The sequence below is a fragment of the Seriola lalandi genome, unplaced genomic scaffold, assembly GCF_002814215.2.
Source record: "Seriola lalandi dorsalis isolate HSWRI2012SDOR001 ecotype SW California unplaced genomic scaffold, Sedor1 jcf7180002054454, whole genome shotgun sequence".
NCBI classification, from domain to species: domain Eukaryota; kingdom Metazoa; phylum Chordata; class Actinopteri; order Carangiformes; family Carangidae; genus Seriola; species Seriola lalandi.
This window is the reverse complement of record NW_019525007.1, coordinates 56,007-73,344: the sequence shown is the minus strand read 5'-3', so window position 1 is coordinate 73,344 and position 17,338 is coordinate 56,007. Positions and strand designations below refer to the sequence as shown.

At 40.4% G+C, this 17,338-nt stretch overlaps 3 protein-coding genes across 5 annotated transcripts in view; 2 read left to right on the top strand and 1 right to left on the bottom strand.

The window, feature by feature from the left end:
* Positions 1-2,992: 2,992 nt before the first annotated feature.
* rlim (ring finger protein, LIM domain interacting) lies at positions 2,993-10,056 on the top strand. 3 transcript variants are annotated; one of them, XM_023411161.2, is made up of 4 exons: positions 2,993-3,222; positions 4,433-4,658; positions 6,248-6,352; positions 6,440-10,056. In XM_023411161.2, the coding sequence occupies exons 2-4, from the start codon at positions 4,490-4,492 to the stop codon at positions 8,113-8,115; spliced, it is 1,950 nt and encodes a 649-aa protein (XP_023266929.1). In that variant the 5' UTR covers positions 2,993-3,222; positions 4,433-4,489; the 3' UTR covers positions 8,116-10,056. The 3 variants fall into 3 exon arrangements, with proteins under 3 accessions (XP_023266929.1, XP_023266928.1, XP_087031472.1); XM_023411160.2 differs by having other exon boundaries at positions 4,430-4,658; XM_087175346.1 differs by lacking the exon at positions 2,993-3,222 and adding an exon at positions 3,387-3,492 and having other exon boundaries at positions 4,430-4,658.
* A 747-nt stretch (positions 10,057-10,803) lies between these two features.
* glod5 (glyoxalase domain containing 5) lies at positions 10,804-13,347 on the top strand. The gene is made up of 4 exons (XM_023411149.2): positions 10,804-11,083; positions 11,484-11,639; positions 12,352-12,507; positions 12,681-13,347. The coding sequence occupies exons 1-4, from the start codon at positions 11,027-11,029 to the stop codon at positions 12,822-12,824; spliced, it is 513 nt and encodes a 170-aa protein (XP_023266917.1). The 5' UTR covers positions 10,804-11,026; the 3' UTR covers positions 12,825-13,347.
* A 2,510-nt stretch (positions 13,348-15,857) lies between these two features.
* The window catches only part of LOC111658573 (cis-aconitate decarboxylase-like), a 4,176-nt gene continuing 2,695 nt past the window's right edge, over positions 15,858-17,338 (bottom strand). Inside the window, exon 6 of the mRNA XM_023411155.2 lies at positions 15,858-17,333. Within this exon, the coding sequence (XP_023266923.2) occupies positions 16,562-17,333 (772 nt within the window). The 3' untranslated portion in view covers positions 15,858-16,561. The remainder of the gene's footprint in view (positions 17,334-17,338) is intronic.

Here is a 17,338-nt window from a genome sequence, read left to right as displayed (position 1 = left end):
AGTTGGGTTGTGTTTTTTACCGCCCACCCTTTGCAATAGCCAGTAACTACAGACTAAAAAGTTGACATAAAATCTCCATACTATTAACTTCTCTGCAAACTAATTCAATCTATTCAAAATAATAATTATAAAGGTTACATTAATATACAATTAGTATTACAGACAGCTCACTGAGATGGCAGGAGTGAAGTAGCACCCCCCACATAAGTGTTACTACTACATTAATAGCAATGGCGAAGAATATAATCCGTTATATTCAGTGTTTGGTCTTGCCACATAATGTCCAAGTATAAATACAACCTTAACAATTCCAATTAGTCTGTCCCTATTTGTTACATTAGAAGATTCTTAGACGAAAGGCATTTTAATTTCTGCACAAGTTTGGCTTTGGCTCATGTTATTTTAATGTCATATCTAATTAGCACTCAGGGTCAGGCATTGCTAGAGTGACTGCTCATCCATAACTCTGAGCCGGGCTGGAGTGGTCCACACTGCAACTCATTCTGGCGTGCTTAATTGGAGCTGGAGATAGTGTCTCAGACCATAAACAGATCCTGTGATGTATGCCTCCAAAATTGTCAGGTGGTATTAGCATTGTTTTTGTTCTTTAGTCACCCATAGCAGATAAGGGTGCAAGCAAATTACAAGATGGATCGTCTAATGCAACGGATGAGGTACACCTGTGGTAATTAAATTAGATCCTTGTTGTTTTGTCAATGCGTGCTCACATTGCATAGACAGTCATAGGTGGCTCTCTCATTAGGACAATTGTTTATGTGTTTGTTTTTTTTATCATTATGGAAAAGATCATACAGTAACATTATAAAAGAATCAGTATGTGTCTATTTTGGCAATGCTTTGCAGTCATGTAGCTACTTATTTAGTCAACAAACTACACAATTAGCCTACTCAAAGACATTTTTGTTTGTTATGCAGATTTGTTCTAAAAGAAAGAAATTTATTTAAATACAAACCTTCACAGACTAATCTGATGTGTTAAATTCAGTAAGAAGGCATTGCACTAATCCTAGGTAAATCCTTTTTTGTATGTTAGAACACCTTGAAGCCACTACAGAGGCTTTCAACCACTGCCCAATAGCCTCTTTTAGCTTCACTAATAGTTGTGTATTTCTGGGTGTTAGGTAAAATGGAAATAAAATCAGAATATTAGTTTTTCCATGATAGCTGCAACTGTGGGTGCTAGTTAGTTTTTGCACATTGGTTTAAAAATGGCCTGTAAGTAGATGCCACCCACAGCCAAAGGGTCACTGCTGTGTCTTTGCTGGCATGCTGATGTATCAATACTGTCCCACCTCCACCCACACAAAAGTCTAGGGCCTGCTATAAGCCCGTGGTGTTTCTTCCTCTAAAAAATCTATAGTTCTCTTAATTTTTCCCATGATATTTTAATGAATATGGGATATTAACACCATACTCTCGGTCTCTGGCTTGGTACAATACTTGTTTCTGAATTTTACAGACAACTAGGATGTTCTGACCTGTGTTGACCAGGATGTTTTTGCCTTGCATTTTTATATATGTATGAAGATAAAGACATAGAACATGTGGGATAGTATTTGTAGGTTGACATCTATATCCAGATTTTGTTCATTTCACTTCAGTATGTAATTACAAACATAATATGTCATGTGCTGTATTATGCGTATGTCAGATACAGTTAATTACTGTGTCCGGCCACAGAGTTATGTGTACATAAATATTCTCTTGACATTTTGTGTGCGCAAATGAATGCAATTTGGTTGCTAATGATTAATAATAATTATTCATACAAGTTGCTGACAAAATACAAAGCAACAGACAGATGGTAAGATATCCAGTTAGAAACATAGTAGGTTATGGACTTAGCAAAAAATTGAATTTTCTGGAAATATTTTTCAGTGTTGACACTAGAGAGGAAGTTAAACCTCAAAGGCAAAAACAATTCATTTGTCAAATTCAGCAGTTTTATGCACTGAGTTGTTATGTTACCATCTTCTTTGATCTAAGAGCTAGATTTGGAGGTGTGGCAGTTTCTTTCAGACATTCAAAAATAGTGCCCCAAACTTCTGTCAACCGTTTTGGGGTTTATCATTAATGTACCTTGCTGTGTTTTTCAATTTTGTGTTTTTTTTTGTTTTGGATGTGCCTTGATGAATTGTCCATCCTCTGACAATGAGTTGTAAGCAGCAGTGTGGCTGTGCCTGTAGATGTAACAAAAGGCTACCATGAATGCAGTACATCTCTTTTGATGACAGAGCAGCAATAACCTACTCATCAGTGGCAGTGGCATTATCACTAGTTGTACAGGACTGGAGACTATGTGATAAAATAAGGCATTAATGATGCAGCAAATGTCAACCAGCATTTTAGTTATTGCGCTTTGTCCATTGCCATTTAAGAATCACTATTAGACATTTTGTCTGTGTAATTATCATAGAAATATTTAATCCAATGTGACCATTTGCTATTGCCTTTGTTTTACAAGAGAATAGTTTAATGTTTTAAAAACACACTGGACTACAAATGGACTCAAAATTGGATTAAATATTCTAAAATAATGACATAATTTGAATGATAATACTTATGAAATATATTAGTTGCTGGAATTTATGTGACATAGATAACTGGATGCTACTGAATAAATTCCAGGTATGGTTATGTAGCCTACATAAAACAGATGATTTTGTAAAATGCCGACTGGCGATTTAAGCAGACTGGTGTGCCTGTACTTTACAGATATTTGTCCTACAGCCTGGATTCTGCAGAAGATAAGAGTATTTGCATTTACAACCGCATCGTGACGCTACAGCTGAACAGCGGCACACTGTCCCAAACAAACATCCTTTTTCTAATACTCTTCTTAGAGGACTACTTGCCTTGCTTTGCCCTGCTTTGCCCTGAGCTGAGTCTTTCAGGCAGCCCCACTTATAGGGCTGCGTTCGGCTCACCTCGCCTCCTCCGTCACGATTGGTAGCCGTATACTCAAACCATTTAGATCGTGTAGTGGGCCATGGTTAGTGCGGCGCTGTGTCTACCTGGGAGGTTAAACTCAGGGAAAAACGTGTGTATATTCTCAGTTTCCGGAACATCATTGTAGCCTTCCCAAAAGAAAGAAAATGGAATCCTGAAATCGCACTTAGCTAAACAACCAAGCGTTTTTCAGAGGATATTTGAAGAACAAGAGGGCAGTGCGATTACATTGCTACAAGCATCAGTGAACAGGTAAAATATCAGCGATTTGGTGACGGATGTGTATTCACTGTGATTAGGTTTATTTTCATTAGCTAGCTAATTTTAGCTTGTTTGCTCTGGTTAGGTTCTGGTTGTGAACGTCATTGATTGACGTCGTTTACTTAGTTAGCTTGCGGTGATGCTAACAGTAGCGTCAATGTATTTTTAATGACACCCTCGTGTTTTGTTTGAATTTTCAGTAACAGTAAACAAAGAAAATGTCCGATATACGCACTGTTTCCTGAAATTAACGACATTTCGGTAAATAAGTATTTACGTGAAGTTAATGCAACGGAGGACACGTCTCACGAAGTTACTGGCTAAGTTAGCGTTAGCTACTGTTGGATTTCTCGTTGGTAGTGAATGCAGCTAGCCACTCGGCTAGTTAACATGAAAGCTAACAAGCTTTAGCGTAGTGAAAGCTCCACATAACTGTGGTTATTTGGCCATCTGAGAACATCGTTTCGCGATAGAAATGGTATCACACTCACCACAAAGTCGCTCATCTGTTTAATGTTATCACAAACATAGTAGTTTCTCATTAAAAGCTAGCAGTTGTTGAAGTTGACAGTGTTAGCGTCCGTGTACGATGCTAATAGCTATCTAGCTAGCGTAAGCTAAGCTAGATGATGCCATTTTGTTTTTATCTCGACTTTGACCAACATACTGCTTTCCTGTGGGAATTACAAAACACACAACCCATTAATCAGTGTACTTATATTATAGATATTAAACAGTCACATTTTCTTATATGTTTAGGAAAAGTGCGTTGTACGTTACGGTAAACGCAGCGACTGAGCTAGCTGGTGCTGCGTGAGTAGTAGGTTGTCAGTCTGTCTTGCAACCAGTGGATGCAAACCATGTTAACATTAGGCACTGAGTCAATATTTCTCTCAGATGTTGAGCGTGTTTCATTGTGATGCTGTATTTTGATCCGAGTTTTCTCTTGATGATTATTTCCCTGGTTGATAGTAATGCACTGATGTAGCCATTGCATTCATAGACTAGAATAGACTGGAAATACTTAAAATTGCCAAATAAGACGTTTTCAGGTGCCCCAGTAGTGAATCCCTTTTGTAAAATCCTGTTATACATTTGAGGAGTCTTACTACCTTAACTCCTCTACAATAGATGTAAAGTCAACTAGCTGGGCAAACCATCTGTTCTTGATAAACAGCTAAACTTTTTTTTCTTGCAGCAGCAACTGGATCTTGCTGAGGATTGGAGAACACCCCTCAACCCCCCTCCCTTCTGAACCATGGAAGGGTCTGACAGTCTAGACCAGAGTGGCAGTGACCAGCCAGAGTCACAACGCAGGAGGCAGCTGGACCGGCTGGATAGGGAGGAGGCCTTCTACCAGTTTGTCAACAATCTCAGTGATGAAGACTATCGTCTCATGAGAGACAACAATCTCTTAGGCACTCCAGGTAATAAACCTGTTATCTAATTACACTATTCTTTATTCTTGTAAAGATAATCTGTGACTGTGGAAACATTAACATTTGTATGAATTTAAGCTGCTCACAGGGGAATTAGTTTTATTATAAAACACGTAAGACTAGTTATCAGTACTTAGTACACTTCAGGTATTCAGTGTGAATTAAAATGACACCAAGTGAGGTCAAACAGATGCCTGTCAGAAAGATGAGCAAGTGTTCCTACAAAGCTTGTGTGGACAAAGGATTCAGTCATTTTGAGTTTTGCTTTTTTTTTTTTAACAATGAAATCCTCGTTAACTTTTAATGTCTCTCCCTTTCTATGCTTAGTCTTAGTCCTCTTTCTCAAAGTTTCAAACTGCTGCTAGAAAGATTTTTTTAAAAGTTCAAATATAGGTTTAGACAAACTTAAATCATAACATTTATTATTACGTTAATACCTTGTGGCTTTTATGTGCAATGTATGTCTGGTGCTTCACATTAAACGTCATCTTGCAGAGCAAATAAATAAGCTACAGTGCCTCTTGAAAGAAGTAGTGATTCAGACCAGTCACATCTGGTCTAGAAAATGTGAACATTCTCCTTTTACTTAGTAACTAAACCAGATTATCTGTCATGTTGTGCTGTGATGTCACACAAACTATACTGCAACCCAACTGCTCGAGTGTTTTAAGTTGATAAAGTATAAAGTTTATATTTGAATATTAGATTTTTAAATTACTTTTTTTTTTGGGCCCGAATATTAGATTTTTAAATATTTTTGGTGTAGAGGTCTTTCAAATATACATACACACACACACACACACACAAGTATTAACTTAGTGTTGGTATTCCTTCGAAATACTACTGCTACTGTTTTAAAAATTTCTATAATAGGCTAATGGTGCATAGCCCTACAAAAAAGTGCCCAAGACATGTTGCACTATTGAAATCAACATTATATCTTCTCATGATCTATTCGTAAAATCAGTATCCTCCTCTGTCCCCACAAATTTCCTACTTGCCCGGTAAAAAGAGAAGTTATAATAAAAGTTAAACTTAGACCTCTAGTTTTGGATTTGTTAGTCTGCTCGAAATGCAACAGCTTACGGATTACTGAAGACGCCCAATCCATTTCTGTCCCAGGACAGTGGGAGGGGGAATGTAAGTTTGGAACGTCCTTTAGTGAAGTACCCTGCAAGGAGAGGGCATTGTTTGGACAGTGGCATGCCCTGGTAAGTCTGGATGTTTTCAATATTGTCCTGTTGATGTGTTTAAAGACAACCAAACAGATCTATGGGCCAATATCATACAGAAATTAGAACTAGTTCTCTAGCTGCCAGATATGTAGCTATAACAGCGTGTTTCTCTACAAATGTTTCCTCTTTCTGTGCATTAACCTTGTGTTCTTGTTGGGAGTTAAACTGCCAGTTCCTCCCAGCCAACTGCAATGTCTCTCCCCCTCTTATGCCGGTGGTCAGACTTCTGAATAGGGAGTAAACACTTAATCTTCAGGAAAGGAATGTAATAATTGCCAAAAGTATTTTTTTTTCCTTTTTTTAATATCATACTTTTGTTCTATTTTGTAATCACTCTTGCAGGGGAGGTAACAGAGGACGAACTGTTTAATAGACTTCAGCAAATCAAAGATGGTCCAGAACAGCAGAATAACACACCCAGTGCTGAAACTGGAGAAGATCCAGTTGGTAAGTTTTCCATTTCTTTTCTTCTTTGACCGTTTCACTGTCAAATTCAGATATGATTTGTCACGTGTTAACTCTGCTGATTTTCAGTACAACCAGAAAGCTCTGAGGATCCTGCCAGTGGGGATAGTCTCCTGGATTGGCTGAACACAGTGAGGCGCACAGGCAACACAACCAGAACTGGTCATCGTGGAAACCAGTCATGGCGGGCAGTCAGCCAGACTAACCCAAACAGTGGCGATTTTCGCTTCAGCCTTGAAATCAGTGTGAACCGTAACCTTGCTGAGCAGCAGGCGGCTGCTGAAGGGGAGCAGGAGTCTCCAGAGGAATCTCCAGAGGGACAAGAAGTGGGGGCAAATGCTGAACCGCAGGTCCCCATGGAGACAGAAGTGGTTGAAGAACCAGTTGTAGAGGAGCTGGCTGTCATAGTGGAACCAGAACCAGAACCAGAACTAGAAGAGGTTGTTTCACAAGAGATTTTAGGAGAACCTCCCAGCTCACCTGCTGCCCCACCAGTACAACCCCCACTTTCTCCGTCTCCACGCAGAGGACAAAGGAGAGCCCGGAGTCGCAGTCCGGAACCACGCAGGACCAGGGCCCGTACAGCAAGGAGCCGCTCTCCTCTCAGCTTGGATCAGCTGGATGGTCTTGCTAATCTACGTCAGGCTCACAGTTCTCAAGGCCCTAACACTGCCACCAGTGCGCCCCCTGTGCCTCAAGTGGAGGGCAGTTCACGGACTCGACAACATGTTCTTTCCAGGCAAAGCACTGCTGACAGTGATGTTCAGCCACCTAGGGCTGTTGCAGAATTGGTCCCAGAGGCCCAAAATGTTGAATCTCAGGAAGGAGAAGCTGCTGGGGGAGAAGGGGGTGGAGAAGGGGGGGCAGCAGGGCGCCGTCCCCCTACTATTATGCTTGATCTCCAGGTGCGTCGTGTGCGTCCAGGTGAATATCGGCAAAGAGACAGCATTGCCAGCCGCACCCGCTCGCGCTCCCAGAACTCAAACAACACATTTCTTTATGAGAGTGAGCGTGGTGGATTTCGTAGGACTTTTTCACGCTCTGAGCGTGCTGGTGTGAGGACCTACGTCAGCACTATTCGCATCCCTATTCGAAGAATCTCTGATGCAGGTTTAGGAGAGGCAACCTCAATGGCTCTCCAATCTATGATTAGGCAGATTATGACTGGTTTTGGTGAACTTGGCTACCTCATGGATTCAGACTCTGATTCTTCAGATTCAAACCGTGGAGCCAACACACCTTCAGATCTGGGTGAAGCCCTCAACAACCCGGATGCTACTCCTGCTGCTGCTCCTGCTGCTGATGTTGATGAACCACCTGTGGCTGCTGGAGTCAGAGCAAGGACAGTTGAGACTGATACGGTTGAGGGCCTTGCCACTGTTCCACCTGCTTCTGGTGGCAGAGCTCGACCGAGACCACCTATCAGCCTAGAGGAGCCCAGCTCATTGCCCTTCCTACGGCTCGCCCACTTCTTCCTCCTAAATGATGACGATGAAGACCAGCCCCAAGGACTGACAAAAGAGCAGATTGACAACCTCTCCATGCGCAACTTTGGTGAGAGTGATGCCTTGAAGACTTGCAGTGTCTGCATAACAGAGTATGCAGAAGGTAACAAGCTGCGTAAGCTGCCCTGTTCTCATGAGTACCATGTGCACTGCATCGATCGCTGGCTGTCTGAAAACTCCACTTGCCCCATCTGCCGCAGGGCTGTCCTGGTATCGGCCAATCGAGAAAGTGTGGTTTAGTTCATTACAGACTGCAGGCCTTTTGTCTCAACCTAAATCTAATATTCCAAGTCCATGAGAGGCTTTTGAGGAAATGTGTCTCCACTGTTGAATTGTATTTCTTTCATACCATTTGTGAGTTTGATCATAATGCAGTTGCAGGTTTGATATGGGGTGCTCCATACAGTGACATTGGGACATATTCACTCTAGTAAGACATTTATTAATGCAGTCCAAAGTTAGACACAAGCAATGCATGCTGTTTAAATCAACCTGTAGTGACCAAGCAGTTTTTTGCACTGCGTCAAGCCATGTGCACAAGCAGATCTGTATCTAATAAAGAATCACCGGGTTATAAATACTGCACACCTGCAGGTAGTTCAGGCACTTCAAATCTCCTCTTTTGTATTAGCTCCTCAATGGCGCCTTTATATACTATAAGTGGGGTGTTGGTACAATTCTTAGTTACACCAATTCAAAGTATTAGCTGTAAATAAGCTTGTAAAAATAATTTTGAATCATACTATTTGTATCATTGAATTGGTTTTGGACTGTAAATGATGTCATGAACATTAGGGTAGTGTTGGCCACAGTTACTCTATCATAGCATCTCTAAATTTGGTGTTAAACAAATAGGTGGTATCAGTGTACACAGCAGAATTAGAGATTGTGATGTCCACAGGATGTAGGACATTAATTGGTTTGCCATTTACAGTGTGACTTGTACTCTCCTTTTTTGTTTACCTGAAAGAAAGAAAGACAGAAACAAACAAACTACTATTTTGGAGTGGCATATACCATGTGAATTCTCAGTGTGCTGAAAAAAAGAAAGAATGATGTACAGTAATAAGGGAAAGAGAAATTCAGCAAGGTTACTTTTGCAAAGCACAAGTTTATTTTGGACTCATGACATCTTTATTTTCTTGATCATTAAAATGATTGAGTAGTATTCATACCAGAAATTAGGGATGTCTTAATATTGGTAGTAGATTTTGGAGTTGAGATCAAGTTGTTGGCATGTGAATTTCCCCACCTCGAAAATACTATACTAACAGGCATGACATTTCAGACATTTAAATATAGAAGCCTTTTCTTTTTTCCCCCTCACATGTAAAAGGACATTTACTTTTTAATGTATAAACGATTTCACAATCATTTTGTGCTAACATCCTTTCGCTAGTGGTCTGATTCATAATTTTGCCACTAACATAATGGATCATCTTTATTAATTGACTGATTAATTAGGTTCTCTAAGCTGGTATTGGCATAGTGTGAAATGACCAGAAAAAAACTAAATTGGAATGTGGCCTTCTCAACCTCACCTCAATATACAAGAGACAAGTTATTAATCCAAAGGTTCGGGTGTTGGACATTTACCAAGTCTGAAATAAGTCACAGAATTGTCCTGTCGCCTCAGTAAGGCTCCAGAAGAAAGTGAGGATGCCCACCCACTGTGCTCTCTCTCTGTCTCACGAGCAGATGCTCCATATCAGTGTGCAATACATGCAAAAGTGAAAGTACGGCAATACAAACCACGATATAAATGTATGCTATTCTTAAAAAACTGTTGTTAATGGCTAAAATCTTAAATGAAGACTTATTATGTTTTAAAATGTGTTGAAGTTCATTTTATTTTATTTAGAAGTTCTGTAGATTTTAATAGCACTGTTGATGAACAGGAACACTGGCTGAGGGAAGAAAAGGGCATCGCTATTAATGCCATCCTGTCATGTTTCTTGTTTCACTGTTTTGATGTCTTTATCACAATTATTACTGCCCTTCTAGGGAAGTTTGAATGCAAGACGTTGTCATTGTTGAAAACCATAAACATGTAAATGAAATGTATGTTCCCTCTTAGGCCATGCTTTAGTTTTGGCCTTGTTCTGTGACCCACCCAGTGCAGTATGTTAACTGGGTGTTAAATGAAACTAACCGCTGAATTAAAGTTGTTATGCTACAAAATGCATTGCCGTCATGCATTCTGTATGCTGACTGCGCTGTTTAATCATTTTATACTGCATCCCAAGGCACACCTTAGGAGTTCTTCTAGCTTATCTTAATTTGCTCTTATTTCCATTTTTATCTTTGATGTGAATGTTTTTTTGATATTTCTTTCCTGCCAGTTCTTATTTGGGTTTTTGTTTTTCATTTATCATATGATCCTTTAAAGCTGATCCTAACAACTTTGGATGATGAGCATGGGGATGGTGTGAAGAGCAAGTAGAAGATGTGTCTGTGTTCCCTTCCTACCAGTGTTGTTAAATCACACTCATTCGCTCACTCACTCATAGTCTGTATCACTGAATATAAAATACGCTCAGTGCCCACTTTATTAGGTATCAAACAATACAGCATCTCTGCTATAACGCCTACCTCACTGAGTTTATATTTTTTTCAGGTTTCAATTAGAAATGTATAAATTCAATTATATATTTATTACAGAGACTGTGCAGTCCAGTACAACACCATCACTAACTGTGACCTAAATACTAAAAAAGTTTTTTTGTTGACTGTCAAAAAAGACTGCACGAGATGGATCTTAAAATGGCAGAAAGGTTGTTCTGGATGTCATTAGGCTGCACAGGTGAACATGATGCAGTGGCCACTGAGTGTATGTGTAATCACATATGCATTTGACCGTGTTATGGTTGTTACTAGCACCCCTACAGGCAGGAATTGTCAAAATCCTCATTCATTTCTAGGTGACAGACAAAAAATGCCTCAATGTACGTGAACTTTGAAACTAATGCTACAGTCACAGAGCCCTGAGGGAGTGTTATTTTTGATCTGGGTATAACAAGCTACATGCAGTCAGTTTTGTCTGGTACAGACCATAGACTGTATATGAAAAGGTGCAGACATTGGTGAAGCCTGGTAGAAAGCAGTTCACAGCGGAGGAACACGGAAGTGTCGGTGTCAAACCACAGTGAGGATGGCGCTGCGGGCTGTTGGGAGTTGTTTGTCGCATTTTCAGAGGAACTGTTTCAAGGTAATTTATATCATTATCTGCTACTTTAGAGAACCGCCAACACTGCATCTGTTATGGTTGTTTCCTTAGTTACTCAGGACTGAAACAGGCTTAGACTTTCGAAACGTTTCGAAATACTGCAAATAGCTAAATTACCCATTTGAGGGACGGGCTCATTTGATTTGACTCTCAGCTTACATTTGTAGACTAAATACAGTGTATTAGTTTGCTACATCGCTGCCCGGCTACATAAATGTTTTGCTGGTGTTACTACACTGTCCTTTCAGGTGCTTTCAGTATGCAGTACACAGTGACCACCAGGGGGCGCGGTTGGCACTGGAATAAATTGCTATCCCTTGTGTTAAATTCGTCAACACCAATTAAGCTAATTAAATACATTTATTCCTCTCACCTCTTTCAGATTGTCTCCTTTCAAACACGAGGGGATGTCAGATTCAAAAGAAGCTGCCCAGTTGAAGTGAGCCATCTGGACCATTTGGTTATCACTGTGAAAAGTGTACCAGACACCATCAACTTTTACACCTCAGTCCTTGGCATGGAGGTTGTCACTTTCAAGGTATTCCTTCATTCGATTAATTCAGATGTATTTATTGAGAATATCAGATGTGCAGATAGTGTAAATATAGGCCTAGTTGCCTTTGCTTTTCCCACTCATGTACAATGATATTTACTTTTGTCCTGACACCCATTAGCTGCTGGTCTGTTACAGATTGTATTTAATTACTGACTGATGAGTGAGGTTCTCAAGCTTCAAGCTTTCAAGAGTGAAAATGTCCAGACATGGACTTAAAATTAAATGTGGACTTTTCCTAACAACTCAAGCCAGAATAGATCTATTTACCTGTAGCTTCATCTCAATGTACACATGACAGCTTAAGTTTTTAATTCAAAGGTTCAGCTGTCGGACATTTACCAAGTCTGAAAAAATTCTCATCATTGTCCTTCTGTCTCAGTAAGGCTTCAATAGAAAGTCAGGATGCCCGCCTGCCTCATGAGCAGATGCTCCATATCAGGGTGCAATATAAACCATGATATAATAATGCTTAAATTAATGCTCAGAAGCATTTTATAAAACAATAATAATATTATACAGATGCATTACTTATACAGGGATCAAGGAAAAAGAAATACTCTTGTGCTTTTGGTGTAAGAGAGAATCCACTAGATGGCAGGCTTTGATCAAAAGTCAGCCACTCAGTCACTCACGAGGGACCTTGAACATTCAAACACTTCTTAACACCCATTCATGTCATTTCTGCATCATGTAGGGAAACCGTAAGGCTCTGGGTTTTGGGCAGCAGAAGTTTAACCTTCACCAGCTGGGTCAGGAGTTTGAGCCAAAAGCCAAGTATCCAACCTCTGGATCTGCAGATCTGTGCCTTATAACCAAAACCCCTCTGGCTACAGTAGCTGAACATCTGAAGGTACCTCAGCCAACATTACAGACTGTCTTGAATAACTAATGTCTCTCTTAATCCTGTAAGGTGGCTGCACCATTTTAAAACCACTTGACCTCTATTCGACTTTGTATGTCACATTTGTTTAGGTGCCACTGCAATGTTCAGTCTCAGTTTCTGCTCTATCTCCTCTTCTGCAGGATTGTGGAGTCAAGATAGAAGAGGGTCCAGTGCAGAGGACTGGGGCTGTGGGGACCATCACCTCACTGTACTTCAGAGATCCAGACAACAATCTCATTGAAGTGTCGAACTACAACCAGTCAACATCAGAGGGGTCTTCCTGAGACCTCTTCGGCCTTATTTGTGAACACATGAAAATACATCCAAACTCTGCACCAACTCTGTCCGTCACGCCTACTTTGCACAATTACTGTTTCAGCTATGAGGCTTTGAGACTAAAATGACTGTAGTTCAAACACTAGATTTAGACTGGCCTAGATAACATCGGTTGGCTGTGGAAAGACGCATTTCCTGTGTAGTTCTGCTGACTATTAGTTACTATTTTAATTATGTGTGGAAAAGGGCTGTTTTGTTTTTTGTAATACCATGAAAGGTGAAAAAGTCAACACCTGACAAAGTTTAGTTATATAAACAAAGGGTTACACATGAGGATTTTTCTCTCTGTGCAACCAAAAAGTAATAAAAGGTTCTTCCTTGTTCTTGTTGCAGAATAACTTGCCCATTTGAATGAAAAACAAAACAAAACAATTTTCCATTGCTTGTGATTCATAATGTTTTACTGAAATAATATGAATGTTACTTAATAATCAAAATAAACACAATTTTCCAATTTGCTGTATATTACAACAGCTGTACTGATGTGCTGGGTGTAAATCTACAAGCTGCCGTGGAGTTTAATGCAGAGACAGTGATGGCAAAAATCGTCAAACCTACATGTTTTTGACATTCAAAAAACGCAAGACAGAGACAAACAAGACTGTTAAAAAACTGAGTAAGTACATGAGTAAGCATTGTGCAGCAAACACACACAATTTGTTTGTTGGTCATCTGGTTAACACTTCATGCAATATAACTACTGTGAAATTCAATGTCACTCCCTCAAAAGTTGAATTTACAATTATTTACACACTATACTTTTAAAGGTCATTGCTTGCAGTTTGAATAAAATAAAACTTAATCACATAGCTTCTCACCTTGGATTTGCTGGTTGCATGTACACTATGTGTGATGAAACTAAATTTTGAAAAGAGTCTTGAAAGATTTTGATCCAACAAAGATTCAATTCGGATTTAAACTGATTCTAATAGTTAAAACAGAGGGTTGAGATAAATGGTGTGAAAATGCTCTTCTTGCCTGAAAGATAATTAGTTTTCATATCAGGCACTGTGCACCGAATCTCTATTATTTGGCACCTTTGCTTGCATATGTTTCAGCATGATGATTTTCAGCAAAATGGAAATCCCCAGTGCTCAATATTACATCATGTATGTTGTTCAGCAGTAATGTCTTAACTCTGCCTCAGTGAAAACAGGGGTAGAGAAATATCACAGTTACTGATGTGGCAAAAGAAAGGAGGACCCAGACACGCAGGACCAAATTGGAGTCTTTAATGGCAATGACAACTAAGGCTTATAGGCTATATTTTGGGATAACGCAATGGGCTTACCGATGATGTAATGAAGAAAAATCATGTGCAGACCTTGTTTAGCAATGTGGAAATAACAGAATGTGGGTAACTGATCAAACGAAAGGTGAACGAGAGTAACTTACCTGCCTCTAATTGAAGTCTTATATGTAAGAAAGACATATTCCTCAACATCAACAGTTCACTTCAGGTTTTAATCACATTTGCTTTACAAGCTTATTGATGAACTGCCTGTTCTGAACAGTCAACAGACTAAAGTCCAACAGCAGAGCAACTATGCTCACAGGAAGACTAAAGTGCCTCCTTGCTGGCATTTGAAGGAAGGAACACACTTACAAAGACTTTGGAGTCTAATGAATTTATTGGATCATTTAAGGCCAAGCCAGACTGTTGTGCTCTATAAACTGTCAACTTGCACAGACAGGCTGTGTCCCAACAATGTTTTCGTGTAGGCCTATGAGTCCTGCTTAATCCACCAGATTAATTTCTAGTCTTGTCTACTTGCTATCTATTTTATGGCTAATTTGGTTATTTGAAAAGCCTATGTAAATACTGCTACACTTAGAAATCCCAAGTATTTGTATTTTGTTTGGAGGTTCCAAATGACATACCATGCTATCACCTTTCTTATCATGGTTAGCATGTAAATACAAAGATGTGGATCAAGACTTTGGTCTGGAACTTGTTTCCGTGTTTCCGTGTTCGCTGGGTGGTGATAATGTTGCACACAGAACAATACAACACTGCAATAGTGACAGAACGGCCATTTGCTGGTGAAATTCACTTTTTGAGAGTTACTGGTGAGTTTTCACATTCGTCAGAAGGCAATGCGAGTGTGAACTGCGAGGACTGAGTGATGCCAACCTCATGCTCATTGCCTGCTCGCCCAAGCTTGGCTACCATCTGTTTCCACTGAGAGTGCGCCTTCCAATACTGTGGAAGCAGCTCTGCTAGTGCTCTCATCATAACAGCCCTTTCTGGCAGTGATACCCTTTCTGCTTACACCCGCAGCAATGGAAGCAACAGGTGGGCCCTTTCTGAATACCAATGTCCCCGGGCATCTCCTTACAGATTGCTATATGGCATGGACATAACCGTGTCATCCCCTCGTTCCCATTGAAGGACGTTGGTGTATTGGTGTGTTCCAGTTCTGCCGCTTACCTCTTCCAAGCATTTTGCATACCTCCCTTGCCAACCCCAGTGAAATGATGGCATCAGAGGAGAAGACTCCCTCCTTCCTGGGAGGAGACCATCGCTGCTACAGAGAGGTGAATGATATTGGACATGTACACACTTAACAGCCACATTGCAACACAACTGTTATGCATGCCAACAGTAAGGCAATTGCTGAAATGCTTCCAACCATGCAAATGGCTGAAATTCATAGATTTGACATGCATGTGCTGTATCCATGGATTCGTGCCCAGCTGAGAGTATATCACATTCCTAAGGGCCTTTGCTTCTGGTGACTACCAGAGGGGAAGTCTGTTAGAGGGAAGAGTATGTAATCATAGAACTGGGGTTACATCCAGGACAACTTGTATTGTCTTTTACTATTGTCTTTTACTACTTTCACAAGATTAAAGACAACTTCTTCTTCTCATGTACATCGATTCAGAGTAGAAGTGAATTACAGTACTATAATCATATTTCATTATGATCCTTGGCAGTTGACCTGCTCTTTTTTTAAATAATTCTACAAACATACAAATAATGTGTTCAAATAAGTAATTTTTTATTATGGTTTGTCAGAAAATACAGAAAGAATTATGCAATATAATAAAGAGTACTTAACAGCTATCTGAACATTGTAGCACTTGTTGTAAAAACCTTGGTTGCTGTACATTTTATTAAAGCTAGTCATCTCTTCATTCATATTTTCACTTGACTATAAATGTCAGTCAGGTGACTGTTGGATTCTGTCCTGAAGAAGGCAAATTAACAATTGTTTGTTTAGCACAGTCATACAGTATTAAGGGCAATATTTTGCACAGTATTTAATTATTATTCAATACAGAAAGATCTATGCTTTTCCCTTTAACTTGATTATACTTCATATCTCAATAAAATCAAATAATTATAGCATAGAGTACATAACATAAATATTTACAATGGATTGAGACAAGTGGAAAAATTTGGAAAAATATAAAATAATCAAAACGTTGTGTAATTATAGTGTACAAGGTAGGGGACTACAGCTGATGCTCATAAACATGAAGTGCGTCAGGGTAAAGGGTCATACTGTAAGTTGGACATGTGATATTTTCGGCGTTGTCCACAAAGATGTCCTGATCTTTAAATGTTATTTACTGTAATGCCACAAGTACAGTGTCTTTAAATAAATATATTTTATTACTTAAAGTTTGAAGGTTACTTGATTTTCATTCATGTATTTATATGTGTGTCTGTAAATGTTCATTGCAGCTGTGAGAGAAGGGAGGTGCAGTTCTCATGTTTGTCCAGCTCGTCCACCACATCAATCAGCCTCTCAACCTTCTCTGATGGAAGCACCGTCCCTGCGTTGTTTCTGAACTTCTTCCTCAGGCTCTCATTGGTCAGTGGGTTGCGCCAGTGACCGTAGAAGGTGTCACAGCGGCCCTTCAGGGTGTCTCCTCCAGCAAGTGTCACCTGGACTTCACCATACATGCAGTTGAAGTTAGCCGGGTTGTCGTGGGGATGCTCCATGTGAACACGGCTCAGCAGAGCGAGCAGCTCAGGGCGACTCATGGCAGAGGGTGTGAAGGACTGCACAGTCACCTCGCCATCCAGGAGGGCGCTGCAAGCATTGAACTGGAAGGAGTGGCGTGCCTCATGCTCTGACTCAGGGAAAGGCCTGTTGATGTACTTTGATTTGGGGACTCTGAGCTGGATGTCCTGGATTTGAGCTGGGGAAATAGTGCCAGGACCAACTCCCACAAGAAGCTTATGGACCGAGGCTGCAGCATCTGCCACCCAGTGCATCCCCAGATGGGCGGGGAAACGCTTGAAGCCTATGTCCTGCTCCTCTAGCAGGAACATATGGCTGTCACCACTGGGTGATTTTAAAGGCTGTGGCACGTAGTCTTCATAAAAAGCACTGAAGCCGGCCACGCCTGCGACAGCGTCCAGGACCAGGGGGCTCGCCTCTAGGCCTCTGGAGGCCAGCAGGGCAGCTTCCAGCCCCAGACGTGAAGCATTGCCGATGTGGAGGGG

Excerpts from the sequence above, each read along its gene's own strand:
- glod5 (XM_023411149.2), top strand. The coding sequence starts at position 11,027 with ATGGCGCTGCGGGCTGTTGGGAGTTGTTTGTCGCATTTTCAGAGGAAC. Across the intron at positions 11,084-11,483 it reads TTCAGAGGAACTGTTTCAAG|ATTGTCTCCTTTCAAACACG; the intron begins GTAATTTATATC and ends CACCTCTTTCAG. Across the intron at positions 11,640-12,351 it reads TGGAGGTTGTCACTTTCAAG|GGAAACCGTAAGGCTCTGGG; the intron begins GTATTCCTTCAT and ends TGCATCATGTAG.
- rlim (XM_023411161.2), top strand. The coding sequence starts at position 4,490 with ATGGAAGGGTCTGACAGTCTAGACCAGAGTGGCAGTGACCAGCCAGAG. Across the intron at positions 4,659-6,247 it reads CAATCTCTTAGGCACTCCAG|GGGAGGTAACAGAGGACGAA; the intron begins GTAATAAACCTG and ends TCACTCTTGCAG. Across the intron at positions 6,353-6,439 it reads AACTGGAGAAGATCCAGTTG|TACAACCAGAAAGCTCTGAG; the intron begins GTAAGTTTTCCA and ends GCTGATTTTCAG.